This window comes from Oncorhynchus mykiss, chromosome 7 (genome assembly GCF_013265735.2).
Source record: "Oncorhynchus mykiss isolate Arlee chromosome 7, USDA_OmykA_1.1, whole genome shotgun sequence".
In the NCBI taxonomy this organism is placed as follows: domain Eukaryota; kingdom Metazoa; phylum Chordata; class Actinopteri; order Salmoniformes; family Salmonidae; genus Oncorhynchus; species Oncorhynchus mykiss.
The window spans coordinates 89,387,710-89,413,717 of record NC_048571.1 but is presented as its reverse complement, the minus strand read 5'-3'; the positions used below and the strand labels follow the sequence as shown (position 1 = coordinate 89,413,717).

The window sequence follows — 26,008 nt, the reverse complement described above, 5'->3', positions numbered from 1 at the left end:
AACGACCCTAAGCACACAGGATCTCAGACTGGGGCGAAGGTTCACCTTCCAACAGCACAACGACCCTAAGCACACAGCCAAGACAATGCAGGAGTGGCTTCAGGGACAAATCTCTGAATGTCCTTGAGGGGCCCAGCCAAAGCCCGGACATAGAGAGAAGAACAGGATTAACTAGTCAAATGCAGATGTTTTATTTCACCTCTATTTAACCAGGTAGGCTAGTTGAGAACAAGTTCTCATTTACAACTGCAACCTGGCCAAGATAAAGCAAAGCAGTGTGACACAAACACAGAGTTACACATGGAAGAAACAAACGTACAGTCAATAACATAATAGGGGAAAAAAGTCTATATACATTGTGTGCAAATGGCGTGAGGTGGTAAGGCAATAAATGGGCCATAGTAGCAAACTAATTACAATTTAGCAAATTAACACTGGAGTGATAAATGACCAGATGAACATGCGCAGGTAGAGAAACTGGTGTGCAAAAGAGCAGAAAAGTAAATAAATAAAAACAGTATGGGGATGAGGTAGGTAAATTGGGTGGGCTATATACCGATGGACTATGTACAGCTGCAGCGATCGGTTAGCTGCTCAGATAGCAGATGTTTAAAGTTAGTGAGAGAAATCTAAGTCTCCAGCTTCAGCGATTTTTGCAATTCGTTCCAGTCGTTGGCAGCAGAGAACTGGAAGGAAAGGCAGCCAAATGAGGTGTTGGCTTTAGGGATGATCAGTGAGATATACCTGCTGGAGCGTGTGCTATGGGTGGGTGTTGCTATGGTGACCAGTGAGCTGAGATAAGGCGGGACTTTACCTAGCAAAGACTTATAGATGACCTGGAGCCAGTGGGTTTGGCGACGAATATGTAGTGAGGGCCAGCCAACGAGAGCATACAGGTCACAGTGGTGGGTAGTATATGGGGCTTTGGTGACAAAACGGATTGCACTGTTATAGACTGCATCCAGTTTGCTGAGTAGAGTGTTGGAGGCTATTTTGTAAATGACATCGCCGAAGTCAAGGATCAGTAGGATGGTCAGTTTTACGAGGATATGTTTAGGAGCATGAGTGAAGGATGCTTTGCTGTGAAATAGGAAGCCTATTCTAGATTTAATTTTGGATTGGAGATGCTTGATGTGAGTTTGTAAGGAGAGATTACAGTCTAGCCAGACACCTAGGTATTTGTAGTTGTCCACATATTCTAAGTCAGAAACCGTCCAGAGTAGTGATGCTAGGTAGTGTGCCAAGCTTGTAGTGTCACACCCAAGAAGCCTCGAGGCTGTAATCGCTGCCAAAGGTTCTTCAACAAAGTACAGAGTACAGGATCTGAATACTGATGGAAATGTAATATTACAGTTGTTTTAGTTTTTATACATTTGCAAAAATGTCTAGAGAACTGTTTTTGCTTTGTCATTCTGGGGTATTGTGATGTCATTCTGGGGTATTGTGATGTCATTCTGGGGTCATTCTGGGGTATTGTGATGTCATTCTGGGGTATTGTGATGTCATTCTGGGGTATTGTGATGTCATTCTGGGGTATTGTGTGTAGATTGATGAGGGTAAAACAAATAATTGAATCCATTTTAGAATAAGGCTGTAATGTAACAACATGTGGAAAACGTCAAGGGGTCTGAATACTTTCCAAATGTACTACAAACACCGAGGACTTTGGATTGATATGGATTTGACCTTTAAAAAAACATATATACTGAAGAAAAATCTAAACGCAACAATTTCAAAGATTTTGCTGAGTTACAGTTCATATAAGGAAATCAGTCAATTGAAATAAATTAATTAGGCCCTAATCTATGGATTTCACATGACTGGGATGGCCTGGGAGGGCATAGGCTGGGGAGCCAGGCTCAGCCAATCAGACTGAGTTTTTCCCCACAATAGGGAAATACTCCTTTTTAATCAGCTTCTTGATAAACCACACGTGTCAGGTGGATGGATTACCTTGACAAAGGATTAAATACTAGCAGGGATGTAAACGTTTCGGTTAAAGGTGTCTTTTTCTACAGAAACAGATTGTACCTTTCTCTCAACAATATGAAGCACATTATTCAGTCAACCTTTCACCTGTTCTCTATAATGGGGATATTAATTATCAAAGTGCAGCTGCTACTAAAACTCTTAAACCTTTGGATGCCATCTACCATAGTGCCCTTCCTTTTGTTACAGGTGACAGTGTTGATACTCATCACTGCATCCTGTATCTATAGGTTGGCTGGACTTCACTAAAGACCCGTAGATCTCTACATTCATAAATGTCCATCTTTTCTAACTTTGATGTTGAATTGACTAACCTGTTCACAGAATTGGTTAACCCTTGAGATTCCTAGGGTTTCCTCTCCACCCAGGTAAATATGTGTTTAAATGCACCGTATTGCAGGAACAATAGGCAAAAATACACCACTGGTCATAACTTTTAGGACACCTACTCATTCAAGGGTTTTTCTTAAATTTGTTTTAATATTTTCTACATTGTAGAATAATAGTGAAGACATCAAAACTATGAAATAACACATGGAGTAACAAACAAAAAAAGTGTACACGATAGACACATTACTACTGTAGAACAGTAACACCTACCTGTGTTCATGCTGTTGCCTGTGTTGAGGTCCCCAGAGGAAGAGTAGGGCACATCAGTCAGCAGGCTAACACCAGCCGCCATGGCACACTCTGGAAGGACAGAGGTAACATGCTGTAACAGAGACAGGTAACACTAACAAACAGAAACACACACACAGGTGAGGCTGAGACAGAGGGACAGGTAACACTAACAAACAGAAACACACACAGGTGAGGCTGAGACAGAGAGACAGGTAACACTAACAAACAGAAACACACAGGTAACACTAACAAACAGAAACACACACAGGTGAGGCTGAGACAGAGGGACAGGTAACACTAACAAACAGAAACACACACAGGTGAGGCTGAGACAGAGGGACAGGTAACACTAACAAACAGAAACACACACACAGGTGAGGCTGAGACAGAGGGACAGGTAACACTAACAAACAGAAACACACACAGGTGAGTCTAAGACAGAGAGACAGGTAACACTAACAAACAGAAACACACACAGGTGAGGCTGAGACAGAGAGACAGGTAACACTAACAAACAGAAACACACACAGGTGAGGCTGAGACAGAGGGACAGGTAACACTAACAAACAGAAACACACACAGGTGAGGCTGAGACAGAGGGACAGGTAACACTAACAAACAGAAACACACACACAGGTGAGGCTGAGACAGAGGGACAGGTAACACTAACAAACAGAAACACACACAGGTGAGTCTAAGACAGAGAGACAGGTAACACTAACAAACAGAAACACACACAGGTGAGGCTGAGACAGAGAGACAGGTAACACTAACAAACAGAAACACACACAGGTGAGGCTGAGACAGAGGGACAGGTAACACTAACAGAAACACACACAGGTGAGTCTAAGACAGAGAGACAGGTAACACTAACAAACAGAAACACACACAGGTGAGGCTGAGACAGAGGGACAGGTAACACTAACAAACAGAAACACACACAGGTGAGGCTGAGACAGAGGGACAGGTAACACTAACAAACAGAAACACACACAGGTGAGGCTGAGACAGAGAGAGACAGGTAACACTAACAAACAGAAACACACACAGGTGAGGCTGAGACAGAGGGACAGGTAACACTAACAAACAGAAACACACACACAGGTGAGGCTGAGACAGAGGGACAGGTAACACTAACAAACAGAAACACACACAGGTGAGTCTAAGACAGAGAGACAGGTAACACTAACAAACAGAAACACACACAGGTGAGGCTGAGACAGAGAGACAGGTAACACTAACAAACAGAAACACACACAGGTGAGGCTGAGACAGAGGGACAGGTAACACTAACAAACAGAAACACACAGGTAACACTAACAAACAGAAACACACACAGGTGAGGCTGAGACAGAGGGACAGGTAACACTAACAAACAGAAACACACACAGGTGAGGCTGAGACAGAGAGACAGGTAACACTAACAAACAGAAACACACACAGGTGAGTCTAAGACAGAGAGACCCCAGGACAGCAGCACAATTAGACCCAACCAAATCATGAGAAAACAAAAAGATAATTAAATACAACCCATATTTATGCTTATTTATTTTATCTTGTGTCCTTTAACGATTTGTACATTGTTAAAACACTGTGTATATATATATATATATATATATATATATATATATATATATATATATATATATATATATATATATATATATAATAATAATAATAATAATAATAATAAGACATTTGTAATGTCTTTATTGTTTTGAAACTTCTGTATGTGTAATGTTTACTGTTCATTTTTATTGTTTATTTCACTTTATATATTCACTTTTGTATATTATCTACCTCGCTTGCTTTAGCATAGTTAACACATGTTTCCCATGCCAATAAAGCCCTTGAATTGAATTGAGACAGAGCCTGAGGCAGAGAGACAGCGAGCGAGACAGACAGGCACACAAACACCCTATATAATCCAACCCAGATCAGGACCCCCACCCCTGCAGCAAGGACCTCAAAATGACAGCCACACAAACTCCAAAACCCAACCAAGCCCATCCATCGACCTAAGAGGTATTCACCAGACGCTCAGCATAACGTTGCACAGTATACCGAAACATATATATCTTTTTTTATTTATTTACGGTTTGATACTAGAATTTTTGGTACTTCATTCAAATGTGTCCCAGGTGATCGAGAGGACCAACTCTGTATCTGCCCCTTTATAGCACGAAGAGCAAAGAGCCTGCTCCACTTCCTGATTCATTACTAGAGCAGTCTGTCCACTTCCTGATTAATTACTAGAGCCGTCTGTCCACTTCCTGATTCATTCCTAGAGCCGTCTGTCCACTTCCTGATTCATTCCTAGAGCCGTCTGTCCACTTCCTGATTCATTACTAGAGCTGTCTGGCTGTGTTGTTAGCTCCCTACTCATCATGTTAAATAGCTCCACTTCCTGATTCATTACTAGAGCCGTCTGTCCACTTCCTGATTCATTACTAGAGCCGTCTGTCCACTTCCTGATTCATTACCAGAGCAGTATGTCCACTTCCTGATTCATTACTAGAGCTGTCTGTTCACTTCCTGATTCATTACTAGAGCTGTCTGGCTGTGTTGTTAGCTCCCTACTCATCATGTTACACAGCTCCACTTCCTGATTCATTACTAGAGCTGTCTGTCCACTTCCTGATTCATTACTAGAGCTGTCAGTCCATTTCCTGATTCATTACTAGAGCTGTCTGGCTGTGTTGTTAGCTCCCTACTCATCATGTCACACAGCTCCACTTCCTGATTCATTACTAGAGCCGTCTGTCCACTTCCTGATTCATTACTAGAGCTGTCTGGCTGTGTTGTTAGCTCCCTACTCATCATGTCACACAGCTCCACTTCCTGATTCATTACTTGAGCTGTCTGTCCACTTCCTGATTAATTACTAGAGCCGTCTGTCCACTTCCTGATTCATTCCTAGAGCAGTCTGTCCACTTCCTGAATCATTACAAGAGCTGTCTGTCCACTTCCTGATTCATTACTAGAGCTGTCTGTCCATTTCCTGATTCATTACTAGAGCTGTCTGGCTGTGTTGTTAGCTCCCTACTCATCATGTTACACAGCTCCACTTCCTGATTCATTACTAGAGCTGTCTGTTCACTTCCTGATTCATTACTAGAGCTGTCTGGCTGTGTTGTTAGCTCCCTACTCATCATGTCACACAGCTCCACTTCCTGATTCATTACTAGAGCTGTCTGTCCACTTCCTGATTTATTACTAGAGCAGTCTGTCCACTTCCTGATTCATTACTAGAGCCGTCTGTCCACTTCCTGATTCATTACTAGAGCTGTCTGTCCACTTCCTGATTCATTATTAGAGCTGTCTGTCCACTTCCTGAATCATTACTAGAGCCGTCTGTCCACTTCCTGATTCATTACTAGAGCCGTCTGTCCACTTCCTGATTCATTACTAGAGCCGTCTGTCCACTTCCTGATTCATTACTAGAGCCGTCTGTCCACTTCCTGATTCATTACTAGAGCTGTCTGTCCACTTCCTGATTCATTACTAGAGCTGTCTGGCTGAGTTGTTAGCTCCCTACTCATCATGTTACACAGCTCCACTTCCTGATTCATTACTAGAGCTGTCTGTTCACTTCCTGATTCATTACTAGAGCTGTCTGGCTGAGTTGTTAGCTCCCTACTCATCATGTTACACATCTCCAATTCCTGATTCATTACTAGAGCTGTCTGTTCACTTCCTGATTAATTACTAGAGCTGTCTGTTCACTTCCTGATTCATTACTAGAGCTGTCTGTTCACTTCCTGATTCATTACTAGAGCTGTCTGTCCACTTCCTGATTCATTACTAGAGCTGTCTGTCCACTTCCTGATTCATTACTAGAGCCGTCTGTCCACTTCCTGATTCATTACTAGAGCCGTCTGTCCACTTCCTGATTCATTACTAGAGCCGTCTGTCCACTTCCTGATTCATTACTAGAGCCGTCTGTCCACTTCCTGATTCATTACTAGAGCCGTCTGTCCACTTCCTGATTCATTACTAGAGCTGTCTGTCCACTTCCTGATTCATTACTAGAGCTGTCTGGCTGAGTTGTTAGCTCCCTACTCATCATGTTACACAGCTCCACTTCCTGATTCATTACTAGAGCTGTCTGTTCACTTCCTGATTCATTACTAGAGCCGTCTGTCCACTTCCTGATTCATTACTAGAGCTGTCTGTCCACTTCCTGATTCATTACTAGAGCTGTCTGGCTGAGTTGTTAGCTCCCTACTCATCATGTTACACAGCTCCACTTCCTGATTCATTACTAGAGCTGTCTGTTCACTTCCTGATTCATTACTAGAGCTGTCTGGCTGTGTTGTTAGCTCCCTACTCATCATGTTACACAGCTCCATTTCCTGATTCATTACTAGAGCTGTCTGGCTGAGTTGTTAGCTCCCTACTCATCATGTTACACATCTCCAATTCCTGATTCATTACTAGAGCCGTCTGTCCACTTCCTGATTCATTACTAGAGCTGTCTGTCCATTTCCTGATTCATTACTAGAGCCGTCTGTCCACTTCCTGATTCATTACTAGAGCTGTCTGGCTGTGTTGTTAGCTCCCTACTCATCATGTCACACAGCTCCACTTCCTGATTCATTACTAGAGCCGTCTGTCCACTTCCTGATTCATTACTAGAGCTGTCTGGCTGTGTTGTTAGCTCCCTACTCATCATGTCACACAGCTCCACTTCCTGATTCATTACTTGAGCTGTCTGTCCACTTCCTGATTAATTACTAGAGCCGTCTGTCCACTTCCTGATTCATTCCTAGAGCAGTCTGTCCACTTCCTGAATCATTACAAGAGCTGTCTGTCCACTTCCTGATTCATTACTAGAGCTGTCTGTCCATTTCCTGATTCATTACTAGAGCTGTCTGGCTGTGTTGTTAGCTCCCTACTCATCATGTTACACAGCTCCACTTCCTGATTCATTACTAGAGCTGTCTGTTCACTTCCTGATTCATTACTAGAGCTGTCTGGCTGTGTTGTTAGCTCCCTACTCATCATGTCACACAGCTCCACTTCCTGATTCATTACTAGAGCTGTCTGTCCACTTCCTGATTTATTACTAGAGCAGTCTGTCCACTTCCTGATTCATTACTAGAGCCGTCTGTCCACTTCCTGATTCATTACTAGAGCTGTCTGTCCACTTCCTGATTCATTATTAGAGCTGTCTGTCCACTTCCTGAATCATTACTAGAGCCGTCTGTCCACTTCCTGATTCATTACTAGAGCCGTCTGTCCACTTCCTGATTCATTACTAGAGCCGTCTGTCCACTTCCTGATTCATTACTAGAGCCGTCTGTCCACTTCCTGATTCATTACTAGAGCTGTCTGTCCACTTCCTGATTCATTACTAGAGCTGTCTGGCTGAGTTGTTAGCTCCCTACTCATCATGTTACACAGCTCCACTTCCTGATTCATTACTAGAGCTGTCTGTTCACTTCCTGATTCATTACTAGAGCTGTCTGGCTGAGTTGTTAGCTCCCTACTCATCATGTTACACATCTCCAATTCCTGATTCATTACTAGAGCTGTCTGTTCACTTCCTGATTAATTACTAGAGCTGTCTGTTCACTTCCTGATTCATTACTAGAGCTGTCTGTTCACTTCCTGATTCATTACTAGAGCTGTCTGTCCACTTCCTGATTCATTACTAGAGCTGTCTGTCCACTTCCTGATTCATTACTAGAGCCGTCTGTCCACTTCCTGATTCATTACTAGAGCCGTCTGTCCACTTCCTGATTCATTACTAGAGCCGTCTGTCCACTTCCTGATTCATTACTAGAGCCTTCTGTCCACTTCCTGATTCATTACTAGAGCCGTCTGTCCACTTCCTGATTCATTACTAGAGCTGTCTGTCCACTTCCTGATTCATTACTAGAGCTGTCTGGCTGAGTTGTTAGCTCCCTACTCATCATGTTACACAGCTCCACTTCCTGATTCATTACTAGAGCTGTCTGTTCACTTCCTGATTCATTACTAGAGCCGTCTGTCCACTTCCTGATTCATTACTAGAGCTGTCTGTCCACTTCCTGATTCATTACTAGAGCTGTCTGGCTGAGTTGTTAGCTCCCTACTCATCATGTTACACAGCTCCACTTCCTGATTCATTACTAGAGCTGTCTGTTCACTTCCTGATTCATTACTAGAGCTGTCTGGCTGTGTTGTTAGCTCCCTACTCATCATGTTACACAGCTCCATTTCCTGATTCATTACTAGAGCTGTCTGGCTGAGTTGTTAGCTCCCTACTCATCATGTTACACATCTCCAATTCCTGATTCATTACTAGAGCCGTCTGTCCACTTCCTGATTCATTACTAGAGCTGTCTGTCCATTTCCTGATTCATTACTAGAGCTGTCTGTCCACTTCCTGATTCATTACTAGAGCCGTCTGTCCACTTCCTGATTCATTACTAGAGCTGTCTGGCTGAGTTGTTAGCTCCCTACTCATCATGTTACACAGCTCCATTTCCTGATTCATTACTAGAGCTGTCTGGCTGAGTTGTTAGCTCCCTACTCATCATGTTACACATCTCCACTTCCTGATTCATTACTAGAGCCGTCTGTCCACTGCCCGATTCATTAATAGAGCTGTCTGGCTGTGTTGTTAGCTCCCTACTCATCATGTTACACAGCTCCATTTCCTGATTCATTACTAGAGCTGTCTGGCTGTGTTGTTAGCTCCCTACTCATCATGTTACACAGCTTCACTTCCTGATTCATTACTAGAGCCGTCTGTCCACTTCCCGATTCATTACTAGAGCTGTCTGGCTGTGTTGTTAGCTCCCTACTCATCATGTCACACAGCTCCACTTCCTGATTCATTACTAGAGCCGTCTGTCCACTTCCTGATTCATTACTAGAGCCGTCTGTCCACTTCCTGATTCATTACTAGAGCCGTCTGTCCACTTCCTGATTCATTACTAGAGCTGTCTGTCCACTTCCTGATTCATTACTAGAGCTGTCTGTCCACTTCCTGATTCATTACTAGAGCTGTCTGGCTGTGTTGTTAGCTCCCTACTCATCATGTTACACAGCTCCATTTCCTGATTCATTACTAGAGCTGTCTGGCTGTGTTGTTAGCTTCCTACTCGTCATGTTACACAGCTCCAGAGATCTATCAGCACCCACTTAACACAGCTCTGCTCCTAGGCAGACTTCCTCCATGAGGAGAGATCTATCAGCACCCATTTAACACAGCTCTGGTCCTAGGCAGACTTTCTCCATGAGGAGGGATCTATCAGCACCCACTTAACACAGCTCTGCTCCTAGGCAGACTTCCTCCATGAGGAGAGATCTATCAGCACCCATTTAACACAGCTCTGGTCCTAGGCAGACTTCCTTCATGAGGAGGGGTCTAAGATTCCTATGAAACAAAAAAAAAAACTCCGCCTGAATCCACTAGCCAGGGAGGGAGGATAGAACCAGCTGGGTTAGACTCCGCCTGAATCCACTAGCCAGGGAGGGAGGATAGAACCAGCTGGGTTAGACTCCGCCTGAATCCACTAGCCAGGGAGGGAGGATAGAACCAGCTGGGTTAGACTCCGCCTGAATCCACTAGCCAGGGAGGGAGGATAGAACCAGCTGGGTTAGACTCCGCCTGAATCCACTAGCCAGGGAGGGAGGATAGAACCAGCTGGGTTAGACTCCGCCTGAATCCACTAGCCAGGGAGGGAGGATAGAACCAGCTGGGTTAGACTCCGCCTGAATCCACTAGGCAGGGAGGGAGGATAGAACCAGCTGGGTTAGACTCAGCCTGAATCCACTAGACAGGGAGGGAGTAAACATAAGCTATAATAACATTTTCAAATATTATAATGTGGTCAAGGGACAAAAAAGCTAGCATGTTCTTGCTGTGTGCTAGTCCATTGTGGAAGGAAGCTAGCATGTTCTTGCTGTGTGCTAGTCCATTGTGGAGGGAAGCTAGCATGTTCTTTCTGTGTGCTAGTCCATTGTGGAGGGAAGCTAGCATGTTCTTTCTGTGTGCTAGTCCATTGTGGAGGGAAGCTAGCATGTTCTTTCTGTGTGCTAGTCCATTGTGGAGGGAAGCTAGCATGTTCTTTCTGTGTGCTAGTCCATTGTGGAGGGAAGCTAGCATGTTCTTTCTGTGTGCTAGTCCATTGTGGAGGGAAGCTAGCATGTTCTTTCTGTGTGCTAGTCCATTGTGGAGGGAAGCTAGCATGTTCTTTCTGTGTGCGAGTCCATTGTGGAGGGAAGCTAGCATGTTCTTGCTGTGTGCTAGTCCATTGTGGAGGGAAGCTAGCATGTTCTTGCTGTGTGCTAGTCCATTGTGGAGGGAAGCTAGCATGTTCTTTCTGTGTGCTAGTCCATTGTGGAGGGAAGCTAGCATGTTCTTGCTGTGTGCTAGTCCATTGTGGAGGGAAGCTAGCATGTTCTTGCTGTGTGCTAGTCCATTGTGGAGGGAAGCTAGCATGTTCTTTCTGTGTGCTAGTCCATTGTGGAGGGAAGCTAGCATGTTCTTGCTGTGTGCTAGTCCATTGTGGAGGGAAGCTAGCATGTTCTTGCTGTGTGCTAGTCCATTGTGGGGGGAAGCTAGCATGTTCTTTCTGTGTGCTAGTCCATTGTGGAGGGAAGCTAGCATGATCTTGCTGTGTGCTAGTCCATTGTGGAGGGAAGCTAGCATGATCTTGCTGTGTGCTAGTCCATTGTGGAGGGAAGCTAGCATGATCTTGCTGTGTGCTAGTCCATTGTGGAGGGAAGCTAGCATGATCTTGCTGTGTGCTAGTCCATCCACACACACACAATAGTTCAGACGTCCTCTTCACTTGAACCTTGACCTTTTCTGTTGGAATGTGTATTTTGCATCTGGATTCCGTTGGAGTTTCCTTTTTGTTGGCTTTTTTTCAGCCTTATTTCTTTGGATAACTTTGGACTTGGACTTTCATACCAGGACTGAAAGGTTCAACCAGAGGTGCTGGTAGGACTTAGCTTTCGAACAGTGATGTTGACTCTGACAGGACTTCATTTGTTGTTGATCATTGCATTATTATTTTGTTGTTTTTATGCTGAGCCCCATTTGATTTTTCCTGTCACCATTGCACTGAACACGTTTCCTATTCTTTATTTCTGACAAGGTTGTGTGGTTTACTCAGGTTTGTTACAGAAAATGGCACCCCAGATGGGTCAATCCGGCTGCAAGACTGACTTCAATGTGGTCCACAGGAAGGGAAAGCCCAACACTGTACCTGATGCCTTGTCCTGCTCTCTCTCACCACCTGACTCGATAGCTGCTGCCTGTATAAGGAGTGAGACTATCCAACCTTCCAGCTGATTGGTCAGAGACTGCAGATGCTCAAGCCACTGACAAGGAGATGCATGTTGTCATAGACGAGGTCAAGAAGGGAAGTCAAGACCAGGCCGAAACCCCTGCATCCTGGAAAATGACGACGTGTTCAGACAGATACCAGGACAGAGTTTTGGTTACCTGTCCTAGAGACCTCCTGTTCAGACAGATACCAGGACAGAGTTTTGGTTACCTGTCCTAGAGACCTCCTGTTCAGACAGATACCAGGACAGAGCTTTGGTTACCTGTCCTAGAGACCTCCTGTTCAGACAGATACCAGGACAGAGCTTTGGTTACCTGTCCTAGAGACCTCCTGTTCAGACAGATACCAGGACAGAGCTTTGGTTACCTGTCCTAGAGACCTCCTGTTCAGACAGATACCAGGACAGAGCTTTGGTTCCCTGTCCTAGAGACCTCCTGTTCACGGGACGGCTGAAAAGACTGTTGCGGTTGGCTGTAGCTTACTGGCCACAAGTCAGAAACGAGGTATACAGCAGAAACATTCAATCCGCTCCAGGATCAAGATCTCTGTTGCCTAAACGGTTGTGTGAGTCATAAAACAAACAATTACCGGAAGTGCGTTTTCCCCCAGGCATGGTACAGAAATGGTATAAACATCTGGATACCACCCATCCACCCCTCACACACACACACACACACACACACACACCTAATAGGCCTTATCACTTGCAGTGCTGATCATTGTGGGTGAAACACCTGTTCCTCTGACATCATCCAAAATGGCATCCTTATTTAGTGCACTACTTTAAATAGGGAAACGGTTCCATTTATTAATTCATCTCAAACATGAACAGCCAGAACTAGTTAGACCCAGACTGCAATCAAGACACATTTCACCTGACGGACCAACTCCGGGTCGCGGTCACCTGACGGACCAACTCCGGGTCGCGGTCACCTGACGGACCAACTCCGGGTCGCAGTCACCTGACGGACCAACTCCGGGTCGTAGTCACCTGACGGACCAACTCCGGGTCGCAGTCACCTGACGGACCAACTCCGGGTCGCAGTCACCTGACGGACCAACTCCGGGTCGCTGTCACCTGACGGACCAACTCCGGGTCGCGGTCACCTGACGGACCAACTCCGGGTCGCGGTCACCTGACGGACCAAGGTGACTGCGGAGGTGACTGCGACCCGGAGTTGGTCCGTCAGCTGACTGCGACCCGGAGTTGGTCCGTCAGGTGACTGCGACCCGGAGTTGGTCCGTCAGGTGACTGCGACCCGGAGTTGGTCCGTCAGGTGACTGCGACCCGGAGTTGGTCCGTCAGGTGACTGTCCGTAGTGCACTATATAGGGAATATAGAAATTCAATCAGCTGCTGACGTCAGGCTGATGTCACATTGGAATCTGACGCTGGTACAATCACCACCCTGTTCTCTACAGGCCTATACACATTCTCCTCCCTCCCACTCACCTGCACAATGCTGCCAACAGCACACAGAGAGAGAGGAGAGAGAGACTGTCCTTCAGTTCATACATTACCTGATGTTAAGACTGAGAGGTGAGGTACACTCACTGGATGTAGCATCCCAAGACGAGAGAGAGAGAGAGAGAGAGAGAGAGAGAAGACAGAGAGAGAGAGTAAGAGAGAGCCAGAGAGTAAGAGAGAGAAAGACAGAGAGGAGAGAGAGACAGAGAGGATGACTCTCTCAGTGCGTAGGATATTGTGCAGTGAGTGGTACTAGTCATCACCCACTGGGCTTGTTAATAAATAAGCATGCTCTGTCTGAGCTCGGTCTCTCCCACACGTCTGTTGGGGTCTCTAAAGGATTGGTGAGATTCAATTCAAGCGCTCTACAGTGCCACCATTTTACTTGCGTAAGCGCCTAAATATTTTGTGTGCGACCGGGATTTTTAATTTAGGAGCACCAGTGTGCCAAGAAAAACATCACCCAGATGGTAATTGAATGATTACTTCCCTGTACAGCAGCCCCTGAGTGGAGAATACACTGAGCGTCGTTTCATGACCTTCATGCTTGCACCATTACTACAAATAAAATGGATCTCTATCTCATTTTTCATTGTGCTCCTAAAATTGTTCTACTTAAGCGCACACATGCTCCGTGTAAAAAATTTTTTTTTTAAAAGTCAGAGTAGAATCTTGAATACAGTTATTGTGCCAGCTAAGGTCTGGTATGACTGTCAAAACGGGTCTTGTAAAATAAAATAGCCCACTGGTGGATCCCTTGACTGCATTGAGCATCAACAGCCTTTGAGCTGATAGCCCTTAGTGACTGTCTATGCCACTACCTATGGCAATACAGTCGATCCATGGTATTGTTTCAATGCAATGCTTTGAAGTAGGTAGAATCTGTTCATGATTGGCTAGCTACTATTCATATGAAATAGTCACAGCCTACTGGTCTGGTTCATGAAAAGATCAACTGACATTCAAAAGGCAGAAAACAGCTAGCCATCTGCTTCCATACTCTGTTCATCCACTGTTAGGCATGATTGCTTTTGTTCTGGGGAGGATAGGCTTCATGCTAGTAACTAGCTAGCTCGACACGACAAAACAAACGAGTAACCGTCTGGGATCTGCTAGCTAGCTAATATTTGTTTGATTGATTGATCATAGGTAATTTTAGCTACCCACCGTTTTTTTTAATCAGAGTTAGCTAGCTAGTTACATCCTCAATCGCTAACAGCTAATGTTTTAGCATTTAACTATCTAACGGCTAACAAGGAACTGCAAATACCTTAGTCTTCTCTTTTGATTGTGCTGCTTTCGATGACTTTTGACTGAAGCGAACTCAGCTAAAAGCAAGACAATCGTTCACGTTGCAACACCATATCTTCTTAATCGCTGTTAAATAACCCGTATCTATTTATTTCTGCCCATTGTGAATGAATTTATCCTGCAGGCTAGCTAACTAGATAGCAACCTGACATGTTGTCAAATGAAAAGTGCTGTGCTCATTGGCTGTTCCAGTATCATATGACCACGCCCCGCTTCAGTAGTAGGATGCGTTCCAGGATGACTGCATTTCGGCGCTGCGCTACAAGTGATTTCAAACTAGAAGGCTCGAATTCTTTACTCTTCCTGGCAATGTTTTTGCAATTGACTCGTTCACTTGAAAATATAGAGTGGTACTGCCCCATTGACCTTATCCCTGGAATAATCCAAAATGCACCTCAAACAGGTATAGAATGGAAAATATTAAACAAACTTGGAAATAGTAGGGTATCTCGTCAATTAAACTAACAATAATTATTGCCATTACAATAAATACTTTTCTATAATTGAATTATCAATGGACAATACGTCATATTCCGTAATATCAGGACATAACAAATAAAATAATTTGGAAAATATAACCAACACCAAAATGGAACAGACAGACCTAATTCATATCACAGAAAATAAAATGTATTTGCCACATGCACCAAATACAACAGAGGTTAAAAAAAAAAAAAAAAAAAAAAAACTTGCACTGCTGAATACAACAGGTGTAGACTTGAATACAACAGGTGTAGACTTGCACTGCAGTGAAATGCTGAATACAACAGGTGTAGACTTGCACTGCAGTGAAATACTGAATACAACAGGTGTAGACTTGCACTGCAGTGAAATACTGAATACAACAGGTGTAGACTTGCACTGCAGTGAAATGCTGAATACAACATTTTTTTTTATTTATTTTATTTTTATTTTTTTTTTTACCTTTATTTAACCAGTTAAGAACAAATTCTTATTTTCAATGACGGCCTGGGAACAGTGGGTTAACTGCCTGTTCAGGGGCAGAACGACAGATTTGTACCTTGTCAGCTCGGGGGTTTGAACTCGCAACCTTCCGGTTACTAGTCCAACGCTCTAACCACTAGGCTACCCTGCCGCCCCTGAATACAACAGGTGTAGACTTGCACTGCATTGAAATGCTGAATACAACAGGTGTAGACTTGCACTGCAGTGAAATGCTTACTTACTAGTTGTTTCCCAACAATGCATAATTTAAAAAGTAAGACATTTGCTAATAAAAACGGGACATAAGACAATAAAATAGCAATAACAAAGGCCATTGTCGAGATATTCATACCCCTTGACTTCAATGCCCCTTGATTTTGTTGTTACAGTCTGAATTCAAAATGGATTAAATGTATATTTTTTCTCACCTATCTACACATAATACCCCAAAATGACTATGTGAAAACATATATATATTTTTTTACAAGTTTATTAAAATTGAAATACAGAAATATCACATTCACATAATTATTCACACCCCTGAGTCAATACTTTGTAGAAGCAGCTTTGGCAGCGATTACAGCTGTGAGTCTTTCTGGGTAAGTCTCTAAGAGTGATTACAGCTGTGAGTCTTTCTGGGTAAGTCTCTAAGAGTGATTACAGCTGTGAGTCTTTCTGGGTAAGTCTCTAAGAGTGATTACAGCTGTGAGTCTTTCTGGGTAAGTCTCTAAGAGTGATTACAGCTGTGAGTCTTTCTGGGTAAGTCTCTAAGAGTGATTACAGCTGTGAGTCTTTCTGGGTAAGTCTCTAAGAGTGATTACAGCTGTGAGTCTTTCTGGGTAAGTCTCTAAGAGCTTTACACACCTGGATTGCGCAACATTTGCTCATTATTCTTTTCAAAATTCTTCAAGCTCTGTCAAACTGGTTGTTGATCATTGCTAGACAACTATTTTCAGGTCTTGCCATGGATTTTGAAGTAGATTTAAGTCAAATCTGTAACTCAGCCACTCAGGAACATTCACTGTCTTCTTGGTGAGCAACTCCAGTGTAGATTTGGCCTTGAGTTATTGTCCTGCTGAGAGGTGAATTAATTTTCCTCTAGGATTTTGCCTGTGCTTAGCTCCATCCCATTAATTTTTTTATCCTGAAAAACTCCCTAGTCCTTAACGATTACAAACATACCCATAACATGATGCAGCCACCACTATGCTTGAAAATATGGTGAGTGCTACTCGGTAATCTGTTGTATTAGATTTCCCCCAAACATAACACTTTCTATTCAGGACAATACGTGAATTGCTTTGCTACATTTTTGATGTGTTGCAAACAGGATGCATGTATTGGAATACTTTTATTCTGAACAGGCTTCCTTCTTTTCACTCTGTCAATTAGGTTAGTATTGTGGAGTAAGACAATGTTTTGATCCATCCTCAGTTTTCTCCTATAAGAGCCATTAAACTCTGTAACTGTTTTAAAGTCACCATTAGCTTCCTTTCCAACTGAGTTAAGAAGGACGCATGTATCTTTGTAGTGACTGGGTGTATTGATAAAGGACAACAACCCTAAGCACACAGCCAAGACAAAGCAGGAGTGGCTTCAGGACAAGTCTTTGAATGCCCTTGAGTGGCCCAGCCAGAGCCCGATTGAACATCTCTGGAGACTGATCCAACCTGATAGAGTTTGAGAGGATCTGCAGAGAAGAATGGGAGAAACTCCGCAAATACACGTGTGCCAAGCTCGTAGCGTCATATCCAAGAAGACTCGAGGCTGTCATACCCAAGAAATGTGATATTTCAGTAAAAAATATATATATATATACATTTGCAAACATTTCTAAAAATCTGTTTGTGCTTCATCATTATGGGGTATTGTGTGTAGATTGATGAGGGGGAAAAACATTGTAATCCATTTTAGAATAAGGCTGTAACATTACAAAATGTGGAAAGAGTAAAGAGGTCTGAATTACTTACGGAATGCACGGTAAATCACAGCCACTGACAAAGCACATGCCTACTATCGTTACATCGTAGCTCAGCAACAAAGAGTGGTTTCATCACAGTAACACATTCAGAGATCGATTTATAGCCATTATTCTAAAATAATTCATAGATTTTAAACAATCCATTTCTGTTTCTCATAGACAGGCAATATTCATATGAGATGAAAGGCGAGTTCCTAACGACTTCAGAAAGCCAAGCTAGAGCTCTGTGAGATGTCCACAGCAATGGAGGTAGACATTTTCTAATATGTATTTTTCCGTTATAAGGACAGTGAAATCTTATACTTAGTCGTTTTATAATTTGATTATGCAATATTTAGAAAGCGTATCAGTCCATTTCAAGCCTTATTCATAAAGTGTATTTTTAATTTGTTACATTTTATAAAAAATGTCACACTTGTGTCGTATTCGTACTGCGTACTTGAGCTTGTTTCGTCAGAAGTGACTAGACCTCAGCAATGTGTAACTATTTTCACCCGAAAAGTGAGATTTGAACCTTTCATGGATTATGCAGCATTACTAGTTATTGTTTATGGCCCTCGTGATAAATAATAACTTTTGGGGATTACGTAAATTACATTTTCGATTACATTATTGAATGCTACCATGATTACGAATAATTCTTGAATTAATCATGAATAACGAGTGAGAAAGTTACAGAGAAAGTTACCCCAAGATATGCTATCCCCCCTGTATTTGTATTGGTGAGGGGTTAGCATATCTTGGGGGAATGATATTTGTGCATCTGTAACTTTCTCACTCATAATTATTCAATATTCATTCAGGATTATACGTAATCATGGTAGCATCCACATTAATGTAGAAAAGTTTAGAAATATATTCGACTCTTATTTACCATAAAAGTGACTCCAAAATGACACAATACATTATTTATCATGAATTTCTATTGGTCACGACATAATCTGAAACACAACCAAAACAAACAGCAAATGCATCCACCATGTTTGCGTGCTATGAACATGGCACCAAATACAACCTTCTGACTACTTTAATACACATATAAGTGAATGTGTCCCGAATAGTTTTGGTCCCCTAAAATGGGGCGGATTATGTACACAAAAATGATGTAATTTCTAAACGCTTCACATGATATGCATGAAAATACCTTCAAATTAAAGTAGTCTGCACTTTAACCTCATAGTCATTGTATAATTTAAAATCCAAAGTGCTGGAAAACAGAGGCAAAACAACAACAAATGGGTCACCGCCCCAATACTTTTGTAGCTCATTGTAAATACAGTACATATATGTATGTATGTATGTATGTATGTATGTATGTATGTATGTATGTATGTATGTATAAGTGAGGGAGTGTTAGAGTGAGGCAGTGGTAGAGTGGTATAGTGCGGTAGTGGTAGACTGAGGTAGTGGTAGAGTGAGGTAGTGGTAGAGTGAGGTAGTGGTAGAGTGAGGTAGTGGTAGAGTGTGGTAGTGGTAGAGTGGTATAGTGTGGTAGTGGTAGAGTGTGGTAGTGGTATAGTGAGGTAGTGGTGAATGAGGCAGTGGTATAGTGTGGTAGTGGTATAGTGTGGTAGTGGTAGAGTGAGGTAGTGGTAGAGTGGTATAGTGTGGTAGTGGTAGAGTGAGGTAGTGGTAGAGTGGTATAGTGTGGTAGTGGTAGAGTGAGGCAGTGGTAGAGTGAGGTAGTGGTATAGTGAGGTAGTGGTAGAGTGAGATAGTGGTAGAGTGAGGTAGTGGTAGAGTGAGGTAGTGGTAGAGTGGTATAGTGTGGTAGTGGTATAGTGTGGTAGTGGTAGAGTGAGGTAGTGGTATAGTGTGGTAGTGGTATAGTGTGGTAGTGGTAGAGTGAGGTAGTGGTATAGTGAGGTAATGGTATAGTGTGGTAGTGGTAGAGTGAGGTAGTGGTAGAGTGGTATAGTGTGTAGTGGTAGAGTGAGGTAGTGGTAGAGTGAGGCAGTGGTAAAGTGAGGTAGTGGTAGAGTGGTATAGTGTGGTAGTGGTAGAGTGAGGTAGTGGTAGAGTGAGGCAGTGGTAAAGTGAGGTAGTGGTAGAGTGGTATAGTGTGGTAGTGGTAGAGTGAGGTAGTGGTAGAGTGAGGCAGTGGTAAAGTGAGGTAGTGGTATAGTGAGGTAGTGGTAGAGTGAGATAGTGGTAGAGTGAGGTAGTGGTAGAGTGAGGTAGTGGTAGAGTGGTATAGTGTGGTAGTGGTATAGTGTGGTAGTGGTAGAGTGAGGTAGTGGTAGAGTGGTATAGTGTGGTAGTGGTATAGTGTGGTAGTGGTAGAGTGAGGTAGTGGTATAGTGTGGTAGTGGTATAGTGTGGTAGTGGTAGAGTGAGGTAGTGGTAGAGTGAGGTAATGGTATAGTGTGGTAGTGGTAGAGTGAGGTAGTGGTAGTATGAGGTAGTGGTAGAGTGAGGTAGTGGTATAGTGTGGTAGTGTTAGAGTGAGGTAGTGGTAGAGTGGTATAGTGTGTAGTGGTAGAGTGAGGTAGTGGTAGAGTGAGGCAGTGGTAAAGTGAGGTAGTGGTAGAGTGGTATAGTGTGGTAGTGGTAGAGTGAGGTAGTGGTAGAGTGAGGCAGTGGTAAAGTGAGGTAGTGGTAGAGTGGTATAGTGTGGTAGTGGTAGAGTGAGGTAGTGGTAGAGTGAGGCAGTGGTAAAGTGAGGTAGTGGTAGAGTGGTATAGTGTAGTAGTGGTAGAGTGAGGTAGTGGTAGAGTGGTATAGTGTGGTAGTGGTAGAGTGAGGTAGTGGTAGAGTGAGGTAGTGGTAGAGTGGTATAGTGAGGTAGTGGTAGAGTGAGGTAGTGGTAGAGTGGTATAGTGTGGTAGTGGTAGAGTGTGGTAGTGGTAGTGGTAGAGTGAGGTAGTGGTAGAGTGAGGAAGTGGGTCAGTTTGTTATATCTGGAGTACTTCTCCTGTCCTATCCGGTGTCCTGTGTGAATTTAAGTGTGCTCTCTCTAATTCTCTCTTTCTCTCATTCTTTCTCTCCCTCGGAGGACCTGAGCCCTAGGACCATGCCTCAGGACTACCTGAAATGATGATTCCTTGCTGTCCCCAGTCCACCTGGCCGTGCTGCTGCTCCAGTTCCAACTGTTCTGCCTGTGATTATTATTATTTGACCATGCTGGTCATTTATGAACATTTGAACATCTTGGCCATGTTCTGTTATAATCTCCACCCGGCACAGCCAGAAGAGGCCACCCCACATAGCCTGGTTCCGCTCTAGGTTTCTTCCTAGGTTTTGGCCTTTCTAGGGAGTTTTTCCTAGCCACCGTGTTTCTACACCTGCATTGCTTGCTGTTTGGGGTTTTAGGCTGGGTTTCTGTACAGCACTTTGAGATATCAGCTGATGTACGAGGGGCTATATAAATACATTTGATTTGATTTGATTTGGTAGAGTGGTATAGTGTGGTAGTGGTAGAGTGAGGTAGTGGTAGAGTGGTATAGTGAGGTAGTGGTAGAGTGAGGTAGAGGTATAGTGAGGTAGTGGTAGAGTCAGGTAGTGGTAGATTGAGGTAGTGGTAGAGTGAGGGATTCATTTTATTGAACCAAACAAAGAGATTGATGCTCCTCTGGCCATCAGTGCATATTTCTACACACTTTTGCATGACCTGATTTGTTGATGTATTTGGGTGTGTGACTGAATTGTATGTCTATAAATAGATTCCAAAATATATATTTTTATATTTATTTGATCAAAATGTTTACTTTCTACCCCTAAAAAATTGAACATTCATTGTAAATGTATTTCAAAGACGTATATACGCCATGGGCCCTTCAAATGGACGAGCATTCCTTTCCTTTAACATTGTGCACAATAAATCCTTCTATCTCTCGCTCTCTTTCTTCCCCAGAGTAGGGAGGTAGGCTAATTTGGCCTAACCAAATTTCGTAATTTGTTTAAAGAATTATTTTAGCATGCAAATTCATGTTAATCGATGTTTCCTTCCTCTGGGTCTGAGAGACTGGCTGGTCTGAAGAGAGGAGGGGCATAGAGAGCGTACTCTTATAAACCTTCAACTGCATATCTTCCTCAATCCATAAACACCGTGATGCTAGTCTACTGGTGTAAACAGGGGTATGCTTCATTAGGCTTCTCGATATTGGCCGGAAATTAAACGTGTTGATGAAACGTTTTGGACGTTTGGTTCCATACTGAATTCGAAAGCAAAATTGGGATTCAGCAGCAAAGAAAAGGTTGGAGAAGTTTACGTCTAAGGCGAATAGAAGAAGAGGACGCATCGGATTCTGCAACAGCAAAGGACTGTTATTTATTTCAGTGTCCATTTCAGGATGTTATTAACTTCCTTCATCAGAGTGTCTTCTTCTCTCCCCGTGTTCTAGAATAAGGAAGGACGTATTGTTAATGTGAATGCCTGTCTCTACGGTAGAGAGAGACTAAACCCAAGGAGGAAGAAACAGTGAAGCTTTTATTGCGCTCCGCCTTTCCCGCGTGCTGAACTGAACCATGCAGCATCCCTTGGACTTGGGGGCTCACTATTATCCTCCGGAGGTTCACCCCGACCACCGCTCCCACTCACACCGCTACCGAAGCTTTATGATCGAAGAGATTCTCACCGACCACCCGGACCATAAGGTGTCTACCCCGGCAGGGGAGCTGCTCAAGTTCGGAGTACAAGCTCTGCTCTCGGCGCGGCCATACCACAATCACCTGGGTAAACTGCGATGCTTTTGGTACTAGCTTGTTTTTAGAGGGGAGATGTAGCCTACTCAACTTTGTATTCAAAATGTCTCAAATTATTATATTGTATTTTCTATTAGTCTTTGTTAGTCTTCTCTTGAGTACTGCTTATGGTTTTCCACTCAAAACAACTCGTTCTGTCATAAACCTAATTGTCCTAAATGGCGAGCGTAAAACATTGATTTAAAACATATTTGCATATGATTTACATTCGTTTCCTTCGTATTATTTTCTTATACAAAGTGCACAATCTAGATTATTTAAAAAAAAAATGTATGCCGAAACCTAGGCAATAGGGCAGGCCTGCCAACGGGTTCCTTTGATGCTTCCCAAAATAAGTAATCGACAAAAGTGCGTTGTAGTGCGTGCCATAGCTCAATGTTCAACATACTTTTTTGGGGAAAAACAAGATTCCAATTCCTTTGGACTTTCAACAAGGGTTCTATATATTGTCATATAAACTGTAATCTATCGAAATGTATAGACAAGTCTGAGTCATTTGTGAATATTTCCACTCAAGGAGCGAATGGTCACAGTGGGTCACCAAACTTCAGAAAAGACGATGCGGGCCTTCTTCTTCTTGACGCAGCCAGGTCTCTACAGGGTATTGGGCTCATGTCTATGTACAATTACCATAGTATTATCCTTTTCTTAAAGCTGTTTACATTGATTGGCCATACAATTTGTAAAACGAGGCCTTGTTTATCGAATACCACTATGTTTTGCATATCAGCAGTCATGGGCCATATGAATTTGGCTCAGGGAAATTGTATTGGTGGAGGGAAAAACAGACAAATTCAAACATTTCATGAAGTATATGCTTAATAGGTTTGCTTATCAACATTTCAACCAAGTTATTACATTTCTACATTTCCTGACAGTGACTGAATTTAGCATTTAATTGTTATTAATTCCAATATAATAAACTATTATAAGCATGATAATAATCAAATAATTACGTCTAATAGACCTAATAAAAACGACAATACATATGTATCACTACTAGTACTATACTACTACTTAAATACTATCATAATAACTCATAATATAATAATTGTTCTTTTAATTATATAATAAAATGTTACTGTATTTATTTTAACCTATATTTTACTAGAAAATATGTAATCATCACGTAGAACCAATTAAGAAAATAGCCAAGTGTGTAGCCTATAGGCGTTGTTAAATGTATTATTTTCGTGTAGGAGTTCAATGGGGGATAATCACATTTATACGTGAAATTGTTTGATTTACAGTTTTGAAGGCAGACCAATCGGGTATCCTGAAGTTCCCGATGTCGCCACTCTCCTGCTCACTGGGATCACCGTTAGGCTCCGCTCTCCTATCCGGGGCTCCGGGGCTCCACGGCGGCTCAGCTTCCCACCACCTCCCGTTGGACCTCCACCTCCGGAGCAAGCTGGAGCATGGCGGAGACGGCAACAGCAAGACCAAGAAAGGCCGCCGGAGCAGGACGGTCTTCACTGAGCTACAGCTAATGGGCTTGGAGAAAAGATTTGAGAAACAGAAGTACCTTTCAACGCCAGACAGGTATTTAAATAAATTAAACCATTCAATTAACCTATTTATCCCTAGGGGGCTATTATTGCTGTGGGTAAAAGTGACTCGCAAATTAGTCAGACATACAACACAACACAATAACATAGGCCTACAATCAGTCATCTCTCTCTCTAAGACGGATGACACGAATGCAAGATATTGACACCAATGTAATATATATCTTACCTTTTTAGATATTGACTCAAATGTGGTTTAGTGCAAGATGTGAAATTGGATTGAAATGAAAGAAAATCTCTGTAAAAGCCACTTTGTCCCCATACAGAATAGATCTGGCTGAGTCTCTGGATCTGAGTCAACTACAAGTCAAGACCTGGTACCAGAACAGACGAATGAAATGGAAGAAAATAGTAAGTTCTTATTTCTTATTATGAACAATATGACAAGGAGGCGAGTGGTTTTGATAAATAATAATATGAGTTTACTTGTCCATTAACTTGGTTTTATGGTAGGCCTAAACAGTTTAATTGTAGATTATGTTTGTCGTTTTAAAACTTGAATTGTTTCTACTGTACAGGTCCTACAAGGAGGAGGATTGGAATCTCCAACCAAACCAAAAGGCCGTCCTAAGAAGAATTCCATCCCGTCGAGCGAGCAGCTTTCGGAGCAGGAGAGGTCTGGAGACGTCGACCGTCAGTCGGACGGTTCCACCTCGTCACATTCAGACACTAACCAAGAGGAATAATAATGTTGGTGCTCCGACTAACTGACAACTCTCTGAAGACGTTCACCAGACGTTCATACAGCCTCTGGGATGCGTAATGGTGGTCGACGGTTGAATCGAAGTGCCTTGCCCTTGACTTCGATATTTTTGGCACTTACATAGAGAGACTGATGTTGGCCTCCCGTAGGAGAGGCGGAACTCTATTTTTATTACTAGTATCGTCCTCCAGACACTTCCTCCTTGGGACGAGGTTACTTTTTGTATGCTATTGTCACATCTTCTTTCGTAATCAATGTGTTGTCAATACCTATGCTTCCATCCGCGTCACGCCGAACTAACCGTTATGGAGCGGTTGCGGAGGGAGGGAGGGAGGGACACACATCGAGCAGTAGGTGCACTCTTTCATTGCCTCCATTCAAATGACCCACTTTACACATACGTCTTCTGTTCTGCTTTTGTTTAGCATATTTACATGTTTTATTAGGCTATGTTTTTATTATAAGGACATTGTTGGATGTAATTAAATATTTTTTCACTTACACTTAATCGTTCTTTTATTTTTTTTATATTGAATGGAAATTAGACCAAATTAGCTATTTCCTGCAATCACATGAGAATGTTGATGTTGTTGGCAGCTGGGAGGTAATTTTACCCCCAAAGCATTTCCATTCACCGACACATATAGTTTATATTCCAGCGCTGTGATGTAAATCGTTTACTTGTAACATTTTACCAGTGCTACAATTTCTTGGTAGGTAGTCCTAACATTACGCACAATTCTGCATGATATGGAGCTCTGGGTTGAGTTGAACGAAAACTAAATATGACGACCAAAACGAAAGAGGAACGTTCAATAATATTACATTACGGTAATTTGACACAAGTATAGTCTAACGCCATTCCATCAGAGGCAACTTCTCGGTTCTTCAATGTGAAGACTCAGAACTGCGATTCTCGGCCTAGAGGCAAATCCAAAAGTCGAACAATTAGTGTCGCCACTCCAATTGCAAATGATACTGTCCCGTTGCAAATATTGCAAACATAACTATCTAATCACACCTGTTTAATTAGGAAACAAATAACCCTTCTGGTTCAATTACATCTCAACTAAATGCTGGCCTTTAGACTCGGAGTGCATTGTAATTCTCTTTCAACAATGGTGTTACCATAGTGCAGGGTATGCGTAAAGAACGCTCTACGCCATATGTAGATTTTCAATACAACCGAATAGTATCCTCTCTCTCATATTCCCAATGGGCCCGATTCAGACTTAGGAAATGTATGCCTTTCCTACCCATTTCTCAGTAGTTGGCATTCAGACATACCTTATGAAGGTGTGTAATTGGCTTTGCAGGCGTGGTTCTCTTGCTCACATTGAATACATTTAATTCAACCGCTGAAAACCATGCCACTTGCTGGCCTATATATTTTCTTGTGGAGTTTTCATTCAATAGGGTTTTCAGGACA

General features: G+C 42.8%; 2 protein-coding genes across 3 annotated transcripts in view; one reads left to right on the top strand and one right to left on the bottom strand.

Moving 5' to 3' along the window:
- The window catches only part of ptpdc1a (protein tyrosine phosphatase domain containing 1a), a 76,009-nt gene extending 61,166 nt beyond the window's left edge, over positions 1–14,843 (bottom strand). For both annotated transcript variants that reach the window (XM_036984357.1, XM_036984358.1), the window contains exons 1-2: positions 14,638–14,843; positions 2,590–2,679 (exon numbers count right to left, since the gene is read on the bottom strand). In XM_036984357.1, the coding sequence (XP_036840252.1) occupies positions 2,590–2,671 (82 nt within the window). In that variant the 5' untranslated portion in view covers positions 2,672–2,679; positions 14,638–14,843. The remainder of the gene's footprint in view (positions 1–2,589; positions 2,680–14,637) is intronic.
- A 6,635-nt stretch (positions 14,844–21,478) lies between these two features.
- LOC110528694 (homeobox protein BarH-like 1) lies at positions 21,479–24,925 on the top strand. Its single transcript, XM_021610827.2, has 4 exons — positions 21,479–22,279; positions 23,559–23,850; positions 24,143–24,227; positions 24,395–24,925. Exons 1-4 carry the CDS (start codon positions 22,072–22,074, stop codon positions 24,560–24,562), a joined length of 753 nt encoding a protein of 250 aa, XP_021466502.1. The 5' UTR covers positions 21,479–22,071; the 3' UTR covers positions 24,563–24,925.
- Positions 24,926–26,008: the final 1,083 nt, after the last annotated feature.

Excerpts from the sequence above, each read along its gene's own strand:
- LOC110528694 (XM_021610827.2), top strand. The coding sequence starts at position 22,072 with ATGCAGCATCCCTTGGACTTGGGGGCTCACTATTATCCTCCGGAGGTT. Across the intron at positions 23,851-24,142 it reads TACCTTTCAACGCCAGACAG|AATAGATCTGGCTGAGTCTC; the intron begins GTATTTAAATAA and ends GTCCCCATACAG. Across the intron at positions 24,228-24,394 it reads GAATGAAATGGAAGAAAATA|GTCCTACAAGGAGGAGGATT; the intron begins GTAAGTTCTTAT and ends TCTACTGTACAG.